The sequence below is a fragment of the Narcine bancroftii genome, chromosome 10 (genome assembly GCF_036971445.1).
Source record: "Narcine bancroftii isolate sNarBan1 chromosome 10, sNarBan1.hap1, whole genome shotgun sequence".
Lineage (NCBI taxonomy): Eukaryota > Metazoa > Chordata > Chondrichthyes > Torpediniformes > Narcinidae > Narcine > Narcine bancroftii.
The window spans coordinates 70,115,405-70,133,108 of NC_091478.1; the positions used below are offsets into that span (position 1 = coordinate 70,115,405).

Sequence of the window (17,704 nt, forward strand, 5' to 3'; positions counted from 1 at the left end):
ATTTCTCCCTGAAAAATATTCTACAAGACTGATTTCTCTTAATTTAACGACAAGCATTTCAGAACCCTATGAGAGTTTAAAAGTATTATGAATTCCAGATTCTTCCATGAGAGGGAACATTTGCCTGCAACCTGTCAACATCCCTCAGGATGTACACATTTTCAAGTCCCTTCTTTTCTGAACAAGATTACATTCCTCGTCATCAAGACTGGAGAAGGATTCTACCTGAACCTTCCACAATTCCCTTTTTTCTCCCAACAATGCTGCTCAACCCAGAGTTCCTTCTGCAAATAGTTTTTCTTTTGCTCCAGATGCCAGCATCTGTAGTCTGTCTTGTCAAAGTATCATCTTGGGATTTTCCATTAGTTATGTTCACTACTGAGTAACACAAGATTTATTTCTTTTACTTTCAAAGGAAGCTAAATATAATTGTATTTTGACCCAAAATATTTTGAATAAATAATGCATTCATCTTTATAGGGTTGTGGTTATGCTTTATTTGAACGTTATTTGTTTAAAAATGTATATGTAAATTGAACAGGTGTGAAGGACATGAAATAGGATTAATAGTACCAATGATTAGATAAAAGTTAATATTTTCCTGAATTGTAAGTTTTCAGCTTGCTGGGAGGTGTCCAGATACCATTACAGTAAAATGTCTGCACAAGCCTTACCATTTCAGTTTTTGTATTTGATTTTGCTTCTAATTGAAAGATGTCAAAAATCTGGATCAATGAGTAGTTCGAGTGAATCTGATGAATTTCGTCACGCGAATCAATATGACTTCTCTGTCATTATCGAAGGTGGTGGACAGGAATGTTTCTGGCAGTATGCAAACAAAACAGGTTACTTTTATTTCAATTATGAGGTAGGATCTTGCAATTTATTTCTTATCACTTCAGTGTTTATATTTAAAGTGATTGAGAAATCACAAGAAATCGATTTACAACTGTTTAAAATTCTATAATTGAATACTTTAGCATGCGAGACATTGGGAATAATGATCACTAAATTGTCTGTTTGTAATTTTTACCAGCTGTGTAGGGTGTTGGGAAAATTGCACCTGCATATTGGGTGTATTTCGAGAGGAAAGATCTGATCAAGATAGAGAGGGTACAGGAAAGATTCACATGGATAGTGCTGGGACTGGTGGGCTTGATTTAACTAGAGGGCATAGGTTTGAGAGGAAAGATTTAAAGAGAAACTGAGGGGCGTGTTTTTTCCACACAAGATAGATAATGAGCTGCCAGAGGAAGGGATAGAGACAGGTAGGTAGAATTACAACATTCAAAAGACAGTTGGACAGGTTCGTGGGATGTTTCGAGGGAGTTAGTCCAAATGCAGGTAAATGGGGCCTGCTCAGGAAGGCATCTTGGACAAGTTGGATCCGAGGGCCTGAAACTGTGACTCGTAACTAGAAGCAACAATGTTACATAGAAACAATACGAAAGTTGAAGCAGCAGAGGTAGGGTATTTCTCGGTTTTACTCATTTTCATCAATCAAGCTGGCATTGGCATGAAGAACTGTTTGTACTTGGCATCATTAATTCACATCTTTGTCACCGTTTGGACCAAGGCAAGAATGGGATCCAATGCTGAGTGGTCTTATTGATACCTCAAACTGAGTACCAGTTTGTGAGCAGGTGCTGCTTGAAAGCATTACTAATATTGCTAATCATTATGCCAATGAATGAAAGAGATGAATGAGACTCACTGGATGTACCTTGCATCACGTGGCAAACAACTTTCCATTTTATCTGATAGGTTCTCTTGCAATCATTGTACTGCAGCCGATTATGCCCATTTAAATCCGTGCCACCCAATTACACCCAAATTAAATTCTAACCCCTGTACGTTTTGAAGGATAGGAGGAGATCAGAGCACCGGGAGAAAACCCACACAGACTCGGGGAGAATGTACAAACTAATTACAGACAGTGCCAGATTTGAACCCAAGTCACTGGCGTAATAGTGTCGTGCTAACTGTGCCACCATCCTGTGGTAGATGTGTTTAAAATAAACTCGACTGATTTCAATGCCTGCCGATTATTAAATCTTAATTTGCTTTAATTGTTAGATTAACCTGAAGTCAATTACCTTGACCTTTTTTAAATTTACCCCACACTGCTAATAGCTTGGTTTATTTTTATATTTTGCTTCTTTATTTCCCCAAGCAAATTGTATATAGTTTGGTATGATTTTCTAATATTACAAGTACATGAAATTTCATACCTGCAACTTAGTTAAATGTGGAATTACACAGATCAGTCCAGTTATATAGTTATAATTTGGGAACAATAGCACATGGATTTTTGAAGTATTATTACATTCATAAACATAATACAATATATAATAATTTTATTCTAGGTTCAATGGATGATGGGATTACAGAAAGACAGAGCCATCACTGCCACAATTAATGCACCCAATGGAAATTTGATAGAAACATCCAGTGAAACAAGTGGCCAAATCAACTTCAAAGCAAATGAGTCGGGTATCGTCTACAATTTTATTTTGAGCAATAGTATCAGAGAGGAGATGGTGATTTTGCTCTGATTCCCCTGCTCTGTTCAGACTTGCAACCTCCCTTATGACTTGCCAGGCCCCAGTTCCTGCACTGGGACCTCTATTTCCAAAGTTTTCTTCAAACTGACTCAGTCCTGTTTCTTACATTCCCTTAAAAGTTCACTGTTCTGTTTTTAGGTTTTGTCTAAGAATTTTGCAGTTTCTGTAAATTCCTCCTCCTTTTTCTTCTGATATATGTATGTGTGTGTATATGTTTAAAGTTTCTGCATAAATCCAAGTGGAAGATGTTAATAATGCAAATGATGGTTCAAATACCATTTCATTTAATTAACAATCATAATTTAATTTCTAGGTTTTTATCAACTTTGCTTGAGCAACTTCTTCTCAAACTTTGGATCAAAGCAAATCTTTATCAGTTTTGGAATTTACTATAAAGGGTTCGATGAAAAAAAGGAAACAATTAATGAAGAACACATTCAACTGAATGACACAGTTTCAACTATTCAGGTTAGAGACATTGTTCAGAATAAACCATTGATGTTGATTGATAATATATTTTACTCATATTAATACTTATAGTAATTTACTCCTCTACAACAAAGCAGTATTATTTGTATGTCTTGTTCTGCTTTTTTCTCCCACCCTGATCAGTCCAATGACAAACTCAAAGAATAAAATTCAAGAGTTTGTATTCCTTTTGAATGCTACTTTAATGGAAGCAGACTCTTTACCTCTAACTCCACCTTCCCTCAATTCAGACTCACTACACAGATGATAGGCAACAATTCTAAAATGTCAAGCAACATCAGAATGTATAAGTGTACTAAATCCTAATATTACTGTATATTTTGGCGTACATCAAATCATGAAACCCCCCAAAAAACTCTCAAAAAATGGGGGGGTCAACTTGTACGTCAGATATACTTTTGAGATCTTAAATTCAGCTCAAAATCTAATCTGTGCTAATTCGGCATGTGTTGACCCGTGAAAATTTTTTAAAAAAACCTAACTGCGACAGATTTTCAATGAAAATAACAACACATTTAGAACCCTTCAAAATCACTCTCGATATCATCGTCTGAAGCAAAGATGACAGCAAGCTCATCCATAATCTGTTTAAACAGTCACCACAAGGGTCCCAGTCTATCTTCTGAGGCAGTTTCAGCTCCATCGTCAGTGTCCCACAATAAATCATCTTCTGTGCCATCAATTGCACAAGAGATACCATACATTAGTCTATACTTGAACTTTGTCCCATGCCCCTTGAGCACAAAGCTACATAGCACATCAAGCGATGCAGCACGCATTCCCCCGCTCTTTGTAAACTACTTTTCTGCACTCAACATCCATGTATTTTATTCCTCACGCACATGGAATTTCATTTTTGGTTTAATTTTGTGTTTGAAGATGACCATGGGTCTTAACTTTGTCCCGTCTGCCATGCACAATAACACCAAGGTAAACCCGGTCCTTTTGTGGCCTGTACTTCTGGTTTGCACAGTGTTAACACCTTTCCATTCTACTTCTATGGTCTATCATGTTGAAATTCATGGGGGTTTCATCCATGTTTCCGATTTTTGCCAATGCAAACTGGTGTTTCTGCCGGTTACGTACAATAAACTGGTGAAAACTTAGAACTTTATTATCAAGATCTTCTGTGCAATTTTTGTTTTTTTGGTGTAATATCAGATATTTCCTGTTCATGAAACAATTGTACCAGCCGACTGAGGAATCAAAATCCTTACTGAGGTCTGGGTGAGACTTGGCTCACTGCAGTGCAAATGTTCTTATTTTATTTTGGGAGACGATGTAGCAATCTTACCTCTGTTCACATACCCATTCTGAAACGTCATTTTCCAACTCTGGCCAATGAGTGATTCCTTTTCTCAAAGAACATTGCCTTTTTGGTATTTTTCTTAAAGTCTCTTCTTTCTTCCTCCAATCTCTTACCAATTTCTCATGCACATCAAATTATCTTGCAACAGTATAGATGTTGGTTTTCTTGGCCATTTCTATCACTTTCAACTTAAAACTTGCTTCATATTTTCGTCACGTGTTGCATTGTATCGATCATCTCCAGACAATACCTAGCAGATCAAGCCACGTTGCGAGCTTTGGGGGTTGACTTGTTCGCTGGTCAATGTGGCACCTCAGGTAGCCAGAAAATGGGGGTCGACTTGAATGCCAGACAAGCCATAAAACCATTAAAATGAGGCTGGGGGGGGGTCGACTTGTATGCCAGACAAACCATAAAGCCATTAAAATGAGGCTGGGGGGGGTGACTTGTATGCTGAAATATACGGTAATCATGAAGTAATTGTAGTAAAAACACAAATACTGGATGTCTTGTAGCACCCATAGGAGGTAAAGATTTTTTTTTAAAAAAGCATTTAGGGCCTGATCCCTTCTTCACAGTATGAGGTAAAAGGATTTCTCATTGGTGTTAGCAAATGGCACTCATTTATCAATGGCCTGATACCCAGTTTTGGTTTCACCAGGGCCATTTGTCCCAAGATCTCATTTAAGTATTGGCCAATGTGGACAAGAGAGCTAGATTCACTGTGGGATCCCATTCACCACCTGAAGCATACACTTTTTCTACTCTTGGCACATCTTGGGTTTGGAATGATTACCCATTATAACATGAGTTGCAACAACTTCTCAATACTGTGGCTATAGCTTTGCTGAGCAGATTTCAATAATTCAAGGTGGTGACTCACATTTACAAGAATACTTTTTATTGAATGTTACTAAAATCCCACAAATATTTTTATAAATGTGGTATTTTTAATGGCCTGAGTGATTTAGCACATTTCAAAGTTCAAAGAACTACAGAGGGTAAGTGTTGTATGTGGATTGTGGAGGAACACATGGCCTTCTCTGTCTGGAACATTGTGGATTATGCAGGGTCATGTGACCTCCCTATCTGAATCTTATTTGAAAGTCCCATCACCTGCCAATAAGGTTGGACTCTAGCTACCCATTAGTGCACCCCTTATAGTTGGCTCATTTAAATGACTCAGTGTCATTACTGGCCAGATGCCCAGCTCAGAACGGTATAAAACATCGATGCACACCACATTTCTTTCTCTCTGCCTATTGGTCCAAGTCCCAGTCATTGCTCCACTCCAGGTTGCTATTGTGGACATTGCTGGAGGAGTTGTGGGTAAGCTGTGCACTTCACTTAAGTTGAACTGTAAGACAGCAGTAGATCAGTGCTGGAAGAGAACCCTACTCCTGTTGGGACAGGAATCAGGAGTGTGTTTGAAAGTCTGTTAAGTGAGTACATGTGCAGGACAATGTAGAAGATAAGCAACCACTGGTATTGGAATCCAACCTGGGTCTGATGTGAATGTATATAATAAACAGTTATTTAGTAGTCGAGTAATTAAGTATCATTTGTCGTCTCCCCATTTGTCTCCCAAGTGTTCAATAAAGTTACCTTTGATTGTAACACTTGTGTCCAGATACTTGTGAACTCATTGAATCTGATACTTGCCAAACACAACAGCAAGCATGAATCTTTAGAAGACAGTGAATCTTAGTAATAGACAGCTCAATTTATTCCCCTCTGTGAGCCCAGGAAACAGTATTAGCTGGCCAACACAGAGCTTGTATTTATATAATTGTAGACATTCTCACTTGTTAACATTCACACCCTTTCCTTACCACTAGAACACCTCAAATGGTTTTGGCAAAGTGTGGGAATCAAGACAATAGTTTATAAACAGGATGAATTTTTATTTATTGCAAGAGTGTGTATGCAAATGAAAGTTCAACTCTCTGCTATTTTATTCATTATATTAATTATCTAGAAAGGCTTCTATTTGCTGTGATGAATTATTTTTTAAGCCTCTTGTGCAAAATATAAAAACTTTTTTAATCTAACATTTTCTTCTCAGGAAACAACTATCAAATTGCAGAACTACATCTTCCATATGTGGAGATACTATAATTTTGCCAGAATGCATAAAGGAGCCGATTACTATGCTGCCCTTGCACTCAGCAATTATGTGTACCGGTGGTCATTCACCCAGAGTATTGTCATCATTTTATCTGGTGTTTTACAGCTTTATTTTCTGAAGCAGCTGTTTGTTCCAAGAACCAACACTGCAAATGAAAAACCTAGATGCTAGACATAGTTTTATGTAACAAGTGTCTTGATGATAAATTGACTGTCAATTAAATTCCTTACAAGCATTTTAAAATTTGGCTTTGTTCTTTCCTTTAGTATTTGTTTTGGTAAAGAAGCCTTAAATATACCTGTTTTAGCTGCACAGTACAAAATTGATTCACAAAAATATTTATAAAAGGCTAAGTACACCTGTCTGAAATTTATACAATCAATACCAGCGCTTATTTTTGATTACATTTAAATTTCAAGTTCTGACTGGACTGTAAGAAATTGAATACAAGTACTTTTCAGATATGGCTCTTTACCAAATCTGCATGGATAAGGGGTATAAGCAAAATGTTTTATCTTTTTGCTTCTCCTGTTTTCTGGCGAGACAGGATACAGACTGGGAAATTATTTTGTTGACCTTGCCACAGCAAGGACTTTCCAGTGGCCAACCACTTTAAATCTACACACCACTGCCACACTGATATATTTATGCATGACCTTGTATACTGCCAAGTTGAGGCCACTCGTAAATTAAAGGAGCTACATGTTGTATTCCATCTTGGGAATCTTTAATAAGATGGCATCAATATTGACTTCATTTCCCAAGACTCTCTTATTCCTACCCCTCTGTCTTCCTCAGGAGTTTGTGGAGGTTTAATATGACAGAGTTAAAATGCAGTGATATATCTACATGACGGCCAGCTCTTGTGAGAGTTTGGACACCATCCAACATGGCGGCCACCAAGGCCAGCTTACGCAAGAGGCTGGACACCAGCCAACATGGTGGCCACCATAGATAGACCTGATTTTCACCATAATCTTGTAAGTTTTATTTTTTCTTTACTTTTCTTTTAAATTTTGGTAGTATGTGTGGATGGATGTTAGTCATATATATATATATATATATATATATATATATATATATCGCAAGTCGGGGAGTACCTGTATTGCAAACTAGGATAGACTTGGTTAAAACTCACTGGAATGTAGGAAGTTGAAGGAAAACTTTATAGATGTTAGAATATGAGGGACATGGATAGGATAGTCAGCATCAGGATCTTTGGGGTGGCCAAACTGCAGCACACAAGCTATATGCAGTTCTTTGACATATAATGTGCGGCTTGTGGAAATATGTTAGCCGAGACCATCTGAGCTCCTGATGCTCTGACTACAGATTCTTGGCTTGGACCTGGCCAACCACGCACCCACCAAAACTCCTGACGCCACAGCCATGAACCCTAGCCTAAACCCTAGCCGCCTGCCCATCCAAACTCCCGACACCCTGGCCGTTCTCCCATCAGAGCTCCTGATGCCATGGCTTCCTGCCTACCAGAGCTCCTGATGCCTCTTCACTAGACTTTCACCGAGGCCCTGGCCGCCCTCCAAAAACTCCAAAGATCTTTAAGATTTTGAATCTCTAATTCACTCCCTTTAATTTCTCCATCCACTTTTTCAAATCTAATGTCCACCTGTTGTATTAATCTTTCCATCTTATCATCATTCTTCCTTACTTCATTAGTTAACTTTCATGGATTGTCAAAAAAATCTAACATTTGCTTTAATTCACCAGAAGATAAAGAAGTTTCTGCACCTTTTTCTATGTTTTTCTTGATTGTAGGTTGTTCTTGTTCTTTCTTCTGCTTTTCCAGGTCTTCTTGATCACTGGAGCTGTGTGTCTGGAATCTTTTTAAAAATTTCCACCTTTTGTCTGTGCTCTGCACATGTGTGGTGACTTCTTCACCCGATGTCGGCAGCCACTGTCGGGGGAGACCTTGTGCAGCATTGTCCATGGTCTCCCGGCTTTTGGCCTCTCTGCTTTGGATACTACCATAAAGACAGCTCCAGGATCCTTTCTTAAGGTCGGCCTCTCTTCCTTTTCTTGTTCCTTTTCTTCCTTAGTTTCTTGTGCAACAGTAAGGCCTTTATCCTTCTTTGGTGGCGTTGTTGATGTCTTCTATGTATCTTCAGACAGTTTTTCATATATTTTCTGTAACTTTTATAACCTTTTTTGTCACTTTTTCTCAACTTCTGAGGAGACCAGGGATTATCAGTCTAACCACGTCATCACATGGCATGCCCCCTGGTAAATCGCTGCATCCACTCCATAGTTTCCACATCCTTCCTGTAAAGAAGTGACCAAACAGAACACAATATTTGAAGTGTGGTGTCACCAGAGATGTGTTGAGCTAGGGCATTACCTCATGACTCCTGAATGCCATCTTTCTTAACTGTATCAACTTGTGTGGTAACCTTGAGAGATCTAGGAATTTGGACCCCATAGTCCCTCTGTTCTTTCACACTGTAATGTATCCTACCATTAACCATGTAATCTGCTTTCAAGTTCGACCTTCCAAAATGCATCATCTTACACTTATCCAGATTGGACTTCATCTGCCACGTATCCTGTGATTTCCTACGACAAGCTTCAACACTATTCACAACATCTTCAACCTTCATATCATTCGCATACTTACCAATTCATCCATTGACTTCTTCGTCCAGTTCATTTATAAAAATCACAGAGTTCCTGCAGAACTCCACTGGTCACTGACCTCCTGGCAGAACACTTTCTGTCCACTACTACTCTCTGCTTTCTACAGATAAGCCAATTCTGAATCCACATGGCCGAGGTTCCATGGATTCAATGCCTCATGACTTTCTGAACAAGCCTCTCATGAGGGACCTTGTCAAATGCCTTGCTAAAATTCATATACACCACATCTCTTGCCCTTGATGCAGTACTTGATTAAAAGCCCAGGCTACTGGATAAGCAGGGCAAAATAGATTTTTTTGAAAATTTACATCAGAACTTTTAATATTACAATCTGTACACGCTGGTGAAAAATTACACTTAAAATCTTTGTTCATCTTTTTAACATGGTGATGCATATTTCTGACAGTGAAGAGTTTGAGAATAAACTTTACCTCAATTTTCCCTTATCATTCCAGTACAAATCTTAAGGTTGATTAGCCATGAATTGTTCTGTATTATCTCATTCTAAAAATGTATCATGGTATCAGCCAAATACATTCTTTGGAACTATGTTTGTCGTCAAAGTGGAATGGAATAAGAAATGAAAATCTTGCACTATTTCATCAATTTCTTTTGTTACCTCCTCAAAAAACTCAATTAGGCTCGTGAGGCATGACCTCCCCTCACAAACCCATGCTGACTATCCCTGAGAAGACTGCACTTCTCTACATGCTTGTAAATTCTGTTCTTAAGAATTCTCTCTAATAATTTGCCCACCATTGATGCAAGACTCGCTGGCCTGCAATTACATTCTTTTTTAAAACAAGGAGACTGCATTTGCTATTCTCCAATCCTCCAGTACCTCCCCTGTGGCCAAGGAGGACGCAAAGATTATTGCCAATGCCCCAGAAATCTTTTCCCTTTGCTTCCTGTAGTAACCATGGGCATATCTTGTCCAGTCCCGGGGATTTATCAATCCAAATGCTTTTAAGAAGATCCAGCACTTTCTTGTGCTGAATCTCAACATGGTCCAGCATATGTGCTTCTTCTATTCTGACTTCACCTTCACCAAGGTCCTTTTCTTTGGTGAATACTGAATCAAAGTATTCATTTAGGACCTCCCAACCTCCTCCACCTTCAGACACATTGCCTCCTCTATCCTGAAGTGGCCCTACATTCACCCTCGTCATCCTTCTGTTCTTCACATATGCATAAAATATCTTTGCATTTGTCTTCTTCACCACACATTCTATGTCAGCATTCTTTTTTTCTTTGGCTTGGCTTCGCGGACGAAGATTTATGGAGGGGGTAAAAAGTCCACGTCAGCTGCAGGCTCGTTTGTGGCTGACAAGTCCGATGCGGGACAGGCAGACATGATTGCAGCGGTTGCAGGGGAAAATTGGTTGGTTGGGGTTGGGTGTTGGGTTTTTCCTCCTTTGCCTTTTGTCAGTGAGGTGGGCTCTGCGGTCTTCTTCAAAGGAGGTTGCTGCCCGCCAAACTGTGAGGCGCCAAGATGCACGGTTTGAGGCGTTATCAGCCCACTGGCTGATTAATTTCTAGAGGAATAGCATACAAGAGCAGGGATGTAATGTTCTAACTCTATAAGGCACTAGTGAGATTTCACTTGGAGTACTGAGTACAGTTTTTGGTGCCTTATTTGAGGAGACGCTGGTGTTGGAGAGGGTTGAGTAGATTTACCAGCATGATACCAGGAATGAAAGGATAAGCATATGAGGAACATTTGTTGGCTCTTGGACTGTACTCGTTGCAGTACTGAAGGATGAGGGGGGACCTCAGAGAGACATTTTGAATGCCGAAAGGCCTGAACAGAATCCATGTGGCAAGGATATTTTCCATGGTCGGGGATTCTAGAACAGAGAGCATAACTTCAGGATAATGGGGCATCAATTTAAAACCGATGTGGAAAACTTTCTGTCATCAGAAAGTTGTGAGTCTGTGGAACTTGTTGTCACAGGTGGCTGTGGAAGCCAAGTTATTGGTTAAATTTAAGGCAGAGATTGACAAGTATTTGATTAGTCAGGGCATTAAGGGTTACAGGAAGAAAGCCGGGGAATGGGGCGGATGGATTAGGGAGTTGGGGTCACTATCACCATAATACTCCCCCACTGAGAGGTCTGTCACCTGACCAGGTTTATTACCCAATACTCGATCCAGTGTGGTCTCTCCTCTAGTTGGCTGGTCCACATGCTGGGTCAGGAATCCTTCTTGGAGACCACAGTTCGAATATTGTGTGCTGTTCTGGTTGCCCAGCAGCATGAAAGAGATCAGTAAAATTGAAAGAATGCATAAGATTTACTAAGATGTTGCCGGGTCTTCAGGAGTTGAGATACTGGGAAAGATTAGACAGGTTAGGACTATACTCCTTGGATGAAGAAGGATAAGGGGAAACTTGATGAGAGGTTTTTAACATTGAGGGATATAGACAGAGTAGATGGGAGTAGGATGTTCCACTTAGATAAGGTCCTGCACAAGAGATTAGTAGGAAAAATCAGAGAGCACGGTATTAGGGGTATGGTGCTGACATGGACAGAAAACTGCTTGACAGACAGGAAAAAGAGTTAGGATTAATGGGTCACTTTCGGGATGGCAGGATGTGACAAGTGGGGTCCCACAGGGATCAGTGTTGGGTCCTCAGTTGTTTATATATATGTTAATGATTTAGATAAGGGGATTATAAAAAACATTATCAAATTTACAAAAGACACAAAACTGGGTGGCAGTGTGAGGAGGATGTCAAGAAAATGCAGGGGGACTTGGACAGGTTAGGTAAGTGGGTGGATGCTTGGAAGATGCAGTTTAATGTGGATAAATGTGTGGTTATTGATTTTGGTGGCAGGAACAGGAAGGCAGATTATTTAAATAGAATCAAGTTAGGGAGTGGGGAAGTGCAATGTGATCTAAGTCACTAAAAGCTAGCATACAGGTTCAACAAGTTGTGAAAAAGGCAAATGGCATGTTGGCCTTCATAAAAAGGGGAATAGAGTATAGGAGTAAAGATGTCCTTCTGCAGTTCTACAGGGCCCTGGTGAGACCATACCTGGAGTATTGTGTTCAGCTCCCGTCTCCAAATTTGAGGAAGGACATTCTTGCTATTGAGAGGTTGCAACGTAGGTTCACAAGGTTAATTCCCAGGATGGCGGAATTGATGCATGCCGAAAAGTTGGATAAATTGGGGGTTGTATACATTGGAATTTAGAAGGATGATTGAGGTATACAAGATTATTAAGGGATTAGACATGATAGAAACTGATTATGTTCCCAATGTTGGGGGAGACTTGGACTAGAGGCCATAGTTCAAGAATATAGGGAAGGCCCTTTAGGCCAGAGATGAGAATTTTTTTTTTTAAACCCAGAGAGTTGCTGGTCTGTGGAATGCTTTGCCACAGAGGGTGGTAGAGGCAGATTCTCTGGATAAGTCCAAGAAAGAGTTAGGTAAGGTTCTTGTGGACAGGGGAATTAAGAGTTATGGGGTGAAGGGCGGGACAGGGCACTGATAGTGGAAGATCAGCCATGATCTCAATGAATGATGGTGCTGGCTCAATGGGTCAAATGGCCTACCCCAGCACCTATTGTCTATTGGGAAGATGAATTTAAGAGGTCGTAGCTTTAGGCTGAAAGGGGAGAGGTATAAGGAGAACATTAGGGGTAAGTTTTTCACTCAGTGGTAGGAGTGTGGAATGAGCTGGCATCTAACATAGTGAATGCAGAATCAGTCTCGAGTTTTAAAAATAAACTGGATAAATACGTGGATAGGAGCAGACTGGAGGATTATGGAATGAGAGGAGGTCAGTGTGATTAGCTAGTTTTATTGGTCAGCACAGACCAAAAGGGTCAAATGGCCCGTTTTCTGATGTAATGTTCTATGGAAACACATGACAAATTCTGCCACATCTCTCCCTTTTGCAGTCCAGAGGTGACAGTCATCTTCAGGGAAGTTGAAGTCTCCCATAGCAACAACCCTGTAATTTTTGCACCATTCCAAAATCTGCTTCTTCAGTGTCCCAAGGGCTATTTGGAGTCCTATAAACTACTCTCAATACAGTGATTGCTCCCTTCCTATTTGTGACTTCCACCCACACTGACTCCACAACATCCTCCCTTTCTGCAGTAGTGATACTATCCCTCACCAGTAATGCTACTCTCCACCCCCTTTTATCTCCCATTAGATCCCTTTTGAAACCTCTAAGCTCCAGTACTTGAATTGCCCATTCCTGTCCTTGCATTGCCATGTCTCTGTAATTTAACATACAGATCCATGTTCTAATCCCCCTGCCAAACTAGTTTAAACTCTCCCCAACATTCTGGCAAACTTGCCCACAGGGAAGTTGTCCCTCTCCAGTTCAGGTGAAGCCTGAAGTATGCAGACTGATGATGGATGAAATTCAGTTTTACACAAATATAATTCTGTATCTGAACCATGGAGAATATTCTGCCTTGTTGGCATACAGAAGTCGGCCTGTAACATTACAGGCACCACTCTTCAGTCCATTCAGGATATCTACAAGATGCAGTGTCTTGAGGAAGCAGTCTCGTTCCTCAAGGACCCCCACCACCCAGGCTATGCCCTCTTCACTCTGCCACCATCAGGAAAAAGGTAAAGGAGCTTGAAGACGAGCACTCAACGAAATAAGGAAAACTTCTTCCCCTCTTCCATCAGATTTCTGAACGAACAATGAACCACAAACACTACTTCACTGTCTTTTTCTTGAACTATTCTTATTTAATTTGGAATGCGGTTTCTGGAAATCTTTGCACTGTGATGCTGCCACAAAACAACAAATTTCATGACATGCTTATGACCACAAGTTCTGGTGTGGCCTCCTCTACATTGGTGAGATTGGATGACTGCTTTGCCAAACAGCTATGCTTCTTTGTGGATGTAAACTTGGGGTCCTTGTTGTCAACCATTTCAACTCCCCAACCATTTCGACAATGACAGGTGGGTTTTCAACCTCATCCATTGCGAGGGCAAGGAAAAACAAACTTGAGAAACAACACGTATTCCTCCCGGATTGCCTTAAACTTAAGACTTGAAGTGACCCTCACATCACCTGGTTCCTCTCCATTACCTACTCCTGCACTTTTCTCTCTCCACCCCACTTGCTAATAGTTTTTCACTCTACTTCCTTTTCCACCTCTAACATCTTCCGTCCTGGAGCACACATCTCCCACAATTTCTTGCCCACTTTACACGTGTAATTTTCACCCTATTTGAGCTTAGTCTTGTGAAGGATTCAGACCGATCACGTCCACCAATTCTACGTTCAAGATTGCAGCTTTTGTGTTCCTCAACCCCTGCAGTGCCTTTTCTCGTCTACTGCAAGAATAGGATACGTCAGCGTGGATGACAATTATAAACGAATCTCACTCCAAAGAAGTCCGATCACTGCAACACGCACCTGACCTTTTCCTGCGTTCAGCCCTCTCGTTGCTACGCTGCAGCGGCACTTCCGGTCAGCTGACCGTCTGCGCCTGACAGAAGTGGAGGAGGCGGAAGTGGAAGCAGCAGCTGAGGTAATATCGGAGGCCCCGACCAATTGAGGTGAAAAATTAATTGAAGCTGGTGGCATTTTGGGCCTTGGCAGTTATAATCAGCATTCCCCCCCCCCACCCCACCCCCCCCCCCGGGTATGTACTATTAGGTAGATTTTGACAAGCGTGTGTTTTAAGTGAGTGAGCTGGCAGCGATGGGTGATAAAACAATAACACTCGCGTTTCTCTTAGGTGTGTGTGGAGAGAGATGTCCAGTCAATCAACAACCAGTCAATCAATCAACAGCAGCCAATCAATCGACATTCAGTCAGACAATCAATCAATGTGACCCCAGAAATAAATCCCGCAAGTGAATTCAGGAATCCCGGTGACTTTCATGTTTTGTTGTCTCGTCAATTTGCTTGATTTACCTTCCATTCAAAGTCCCAAGTGGCTTTTCATGGCAATGTACAGATTACAACATTTCAGTGGAATTCTTTTACTGTATTCTGAACATTTTTTTGTACCCTTCTATTTAAAATATTTGAGTACAGCAGCAGTGCTTATTTAGCTTCCAGAGTCTGGATCAGATTTTCAGGTCCTTGAGTTTCTCCTATTTCGGTGCTATTCAATTAATCATAGATGTCTTAACTTTCCTCAATACCTAGAGATGTGTGTCACTTGGATTAACCTACATCTGAAATCTTAGATTTATGCCCAATTCAATTTCTTCCCTTTAAACTTGGATTAGCACTAAATTGAAATGTGCTATGGAGAATCCAATCCAAAAAAATGTTTTCTGACCTGATCAATTTTCTAGTTTAGACTGACATTAATTTAAATGATGTAAGCATAACTGCCTAAAAATTGAAAGGTTTATTGACAATTGATCTTTAAATCTGTGATGAACTAAAAAACAGAAATGGGAAAAGGCCATTTGGCCCCTTGTTCCACTTCAGCATTCAGTAAAGATCATGGTTAATCTCCGAGTTCTTTTTCTTCCCTTCATATCGACAGGGGTCGGTTTTGGGGCCGTTTTGTATAAAATTATTTAGATTATGGAACAAATGGCTTTGTGGCCACCTTTGCAGATGATATATAGGTAGGTGGAGGAGCAGTGCTGTAGAAGAAACACAGAGGCTGCAGAGGGACAGATTAGGAGAATGGGCATAGAAATGAAAAATACATTGTTGGAAAGTGTATGGTTATGCTCTTTAGTACAAAAAAAATAAACAAGCAGACTTTTTTTTAAATGAGAAGAAAATTGAAAATTCCCAGGTGCAAAGGGAGCTGGGAGTTTTCATACAGGATAGCCTGAAGGTTGAGTAGGTGGTGAAGAAAACAAATGCAATGCTGGCATTTATTTCAAGAGGAATAGCATAAAAGAGCTGGGGTGTGACGATGAGGCTTTGTAAGGCACTGGTGAGACCTCACTTGGAGTATTGTGAACAATTTTGGGCTCATTTAAAAAGGATATCCTGAGGGTTCAGAGGAGGTTTACTAGGATGGTTCTGGGAATTAAAGGGTTATCATATGAGGATCTTTTGGACTGCACTTATTGGAATTTAGGAGAATGAGAGGGTTTTCATTGAAACATTTTGAATGTTGGAAGGCATGCTCAGACTACATATAGAAATGTTGTTTCCCATGGTGGGATAAGAGGGCACAAATTCAGGATTTAAGGACATCCACTTAGAACAGAGAATCGGAGAAAATTCTTTCGCCAGAGGGTGGTAAATCTGTGGAATTTGTTGCCACTGGTGGTTGTGGATGCTGTCATTGGGTGTATTTAAGGCAGAGATTAATAAGTTCTTTTTTTTTTGAATATTCTATTTAAAAATTTAAAACCACAATACATTTCAATTAATAATTAATAATGAATTGTATATGTATGTGTATATATATATATATATATATATATATATATAAAACTACATGTGATATATAAACCTAATCCCTCCCACTTTCCACACCAACCTCCCAATTACCCCTAAGAAAAGAAGAAGGAAAGAAGAAAAAGAGATTATCAAATAGATATTTAAATTGAAAACAATCACCATGAAACCAAGAACCATCACCAGGACAAGCAAATGAGAGCTTAAATTTTCAAACCAACATGTTGTAAATATGGGCTCCATATTTTTTTTAAAAAGTGGCATTTATCATGTAAACTATGTTATTTTTTCAAGAGGGATACAAGATCTCATTTCATTATGTCATCTTTGCATCCCCAAATCCATATCAGACTTCCAAATAACAGCTACACATTTCCTTGAAACAGCTAAAGCTAATTGTAAAAATTCAATTTGATACATAGTTAACCTTAATTTTAAACTCAACATCTTAATGTTTCCCAACAAAAATAACATTGGATCCAATGGAAATTTAACCTTAAATACTTTCTCCAAAAATACTTTAGTTTGTATAAAAAAGAAACCTATTTCTTTATCACATCTAAAATATAACTCTGAAGATATTAAGAGATTGATAAGTTCTTGATTAGTCAGATCATCAAAGGTTATGGGGAGCAGGCCAGGCACTGGGGTTGAGTGGGAAAATAGATCAGTGCATGATTAAATGGCAGGGCAGATTCAATGGGCTGAATAGTCTATCTCTCCTCCTATGTCATGCAATATTGACCTCAATCTTCTGCCAATCGATGATAAAGACCGCATTGACCTCTTTGGTAGAGGTTCAAAATTATGCTACTTTCTGGATTAAGATTTTTTTTTTCATTTTGAGATTTTACCTCTGGCACTTTAATCTTTCAAATCTTGTCTAAATCTTGCAAAATATTTCAAAAAGACCATCTTTCAATATATTAAATTTTAGGAAGTAGAAATCAGTCTACTTAATCTCAATTTTTTTGGACAACTTCACCTCCCCCTACCCTTTTGACCATCCCAGATATCAATTTGGTGAACCTTAATTGCAATCCCTGTGTCCAAAGTGTATTTTTCTTTGTGATGTGAGAGAACAGTGTCACCAGGATCCCTTATAATTGTAATATGACTTTTTTTTCTTGTGTTCAAATCTTTATGAAATAAAGACCCTTGATTATGATTTGTGTACTGAGGTCACTCTAAACAT

At 39.6% G+C, this 17,704-nt stretch overlaps 2 protein-coding genes and 1 long non-coding RNA gene across 9 annotated transcripts in view; 2 read left to right on the plus strand and 1 right to left on the minus strand.

Moving 5' to 3' along the window:
* LOC138744720 (uncharacterized) overlaps nt 1-14,581 on the minus strand; it is a 60,921-nt gene extending 46,340 nt beyond the window's left edge. For 3 of the 4 annotated variants that reach the window (XR_011345719.1, XR_011345720.1, XR_011345717.1), the window contains exons 1-2: nt 14,542-14,581; nt 675-822 (exon numbers count right to left, since the gene is read on the minus strand). This is a non-coding gene — a long non-coding RNA (uncharacterized lncRNA). Of the gene's footprint in view, nt 1-674; nt 823-8,239; nt 8,781-14,541 lie in introns of those variants that run through there. The other variant, XR_011345718.1, reaches the window with a different exon arrangement.
* Nucleotides 656-6,697, plus strand: tmed6 (transmembrane p24 trafficking protein 6). Its single transcript, XM_069901294.1, has 4 exons — nt 656-868; nt 2,367-2,493; nt 2,878-3,032; nt 6,428-6,697. The coding sequence occupies exons 1-4, from the start codon at nt 656-658 to the stop codon at nt 6,659-6,661; spliced, it is 729 nt and encodes a 242-aa protein (XP_069757395.1). The 3' UTR covers nt 6,662-6,697.
* Nucleotides 14,582-14,599: 18 nt separating the features above from the next.
* The window catches only part of wwp2 (WW domain containing E3 ubiquitin protein ligase 2), a 185,902-nt gene continuing 182,797 nt past the window's right edge, over nt 14,600-17,704 (plus strand). Inside the window, exons 1-2 of one of the 4 annotated variants that reach the window (XM_069901298.1) lie at nt 14,606-14,656; nt 14,867-15,002. The gene's annotated coding sequence lies outside the window, so the exon portion shown is untranslated. Of the gene's footprint in view, nt 14,685-14,866; nt 15,003-17,704 lie in introns of all 4 variants that reach the window. The other 3 variants (XM_069901296.1, XM_069901300.1, XM_069901299.1) reach the window with 3 other exon arrangements.

Bases quoted from the DNA above. Each gene is read 5' to 3' on its own strand.
- tmed6 (XM_069901294.1), top strand. From the start codon at position 656: ATGTCTGCACAAGCCTTACCATTTCAGTTTTTGTATTTGATTTTGCTT. The intron at 869-2,366 runs GTAGGATCTTGC...ATTTTATTCTAG, and splicing joins ACTTTTATTTCAATTATGAG to GTTCAATGGATGATGGGATT. The intron at 3,033-6,427 runs GTTAGAGACATT...TTTTCTTCTCAG, and splicing joins ACACAGTTTCAACTATTCAG to GAAACAACTATCAAATTGCA.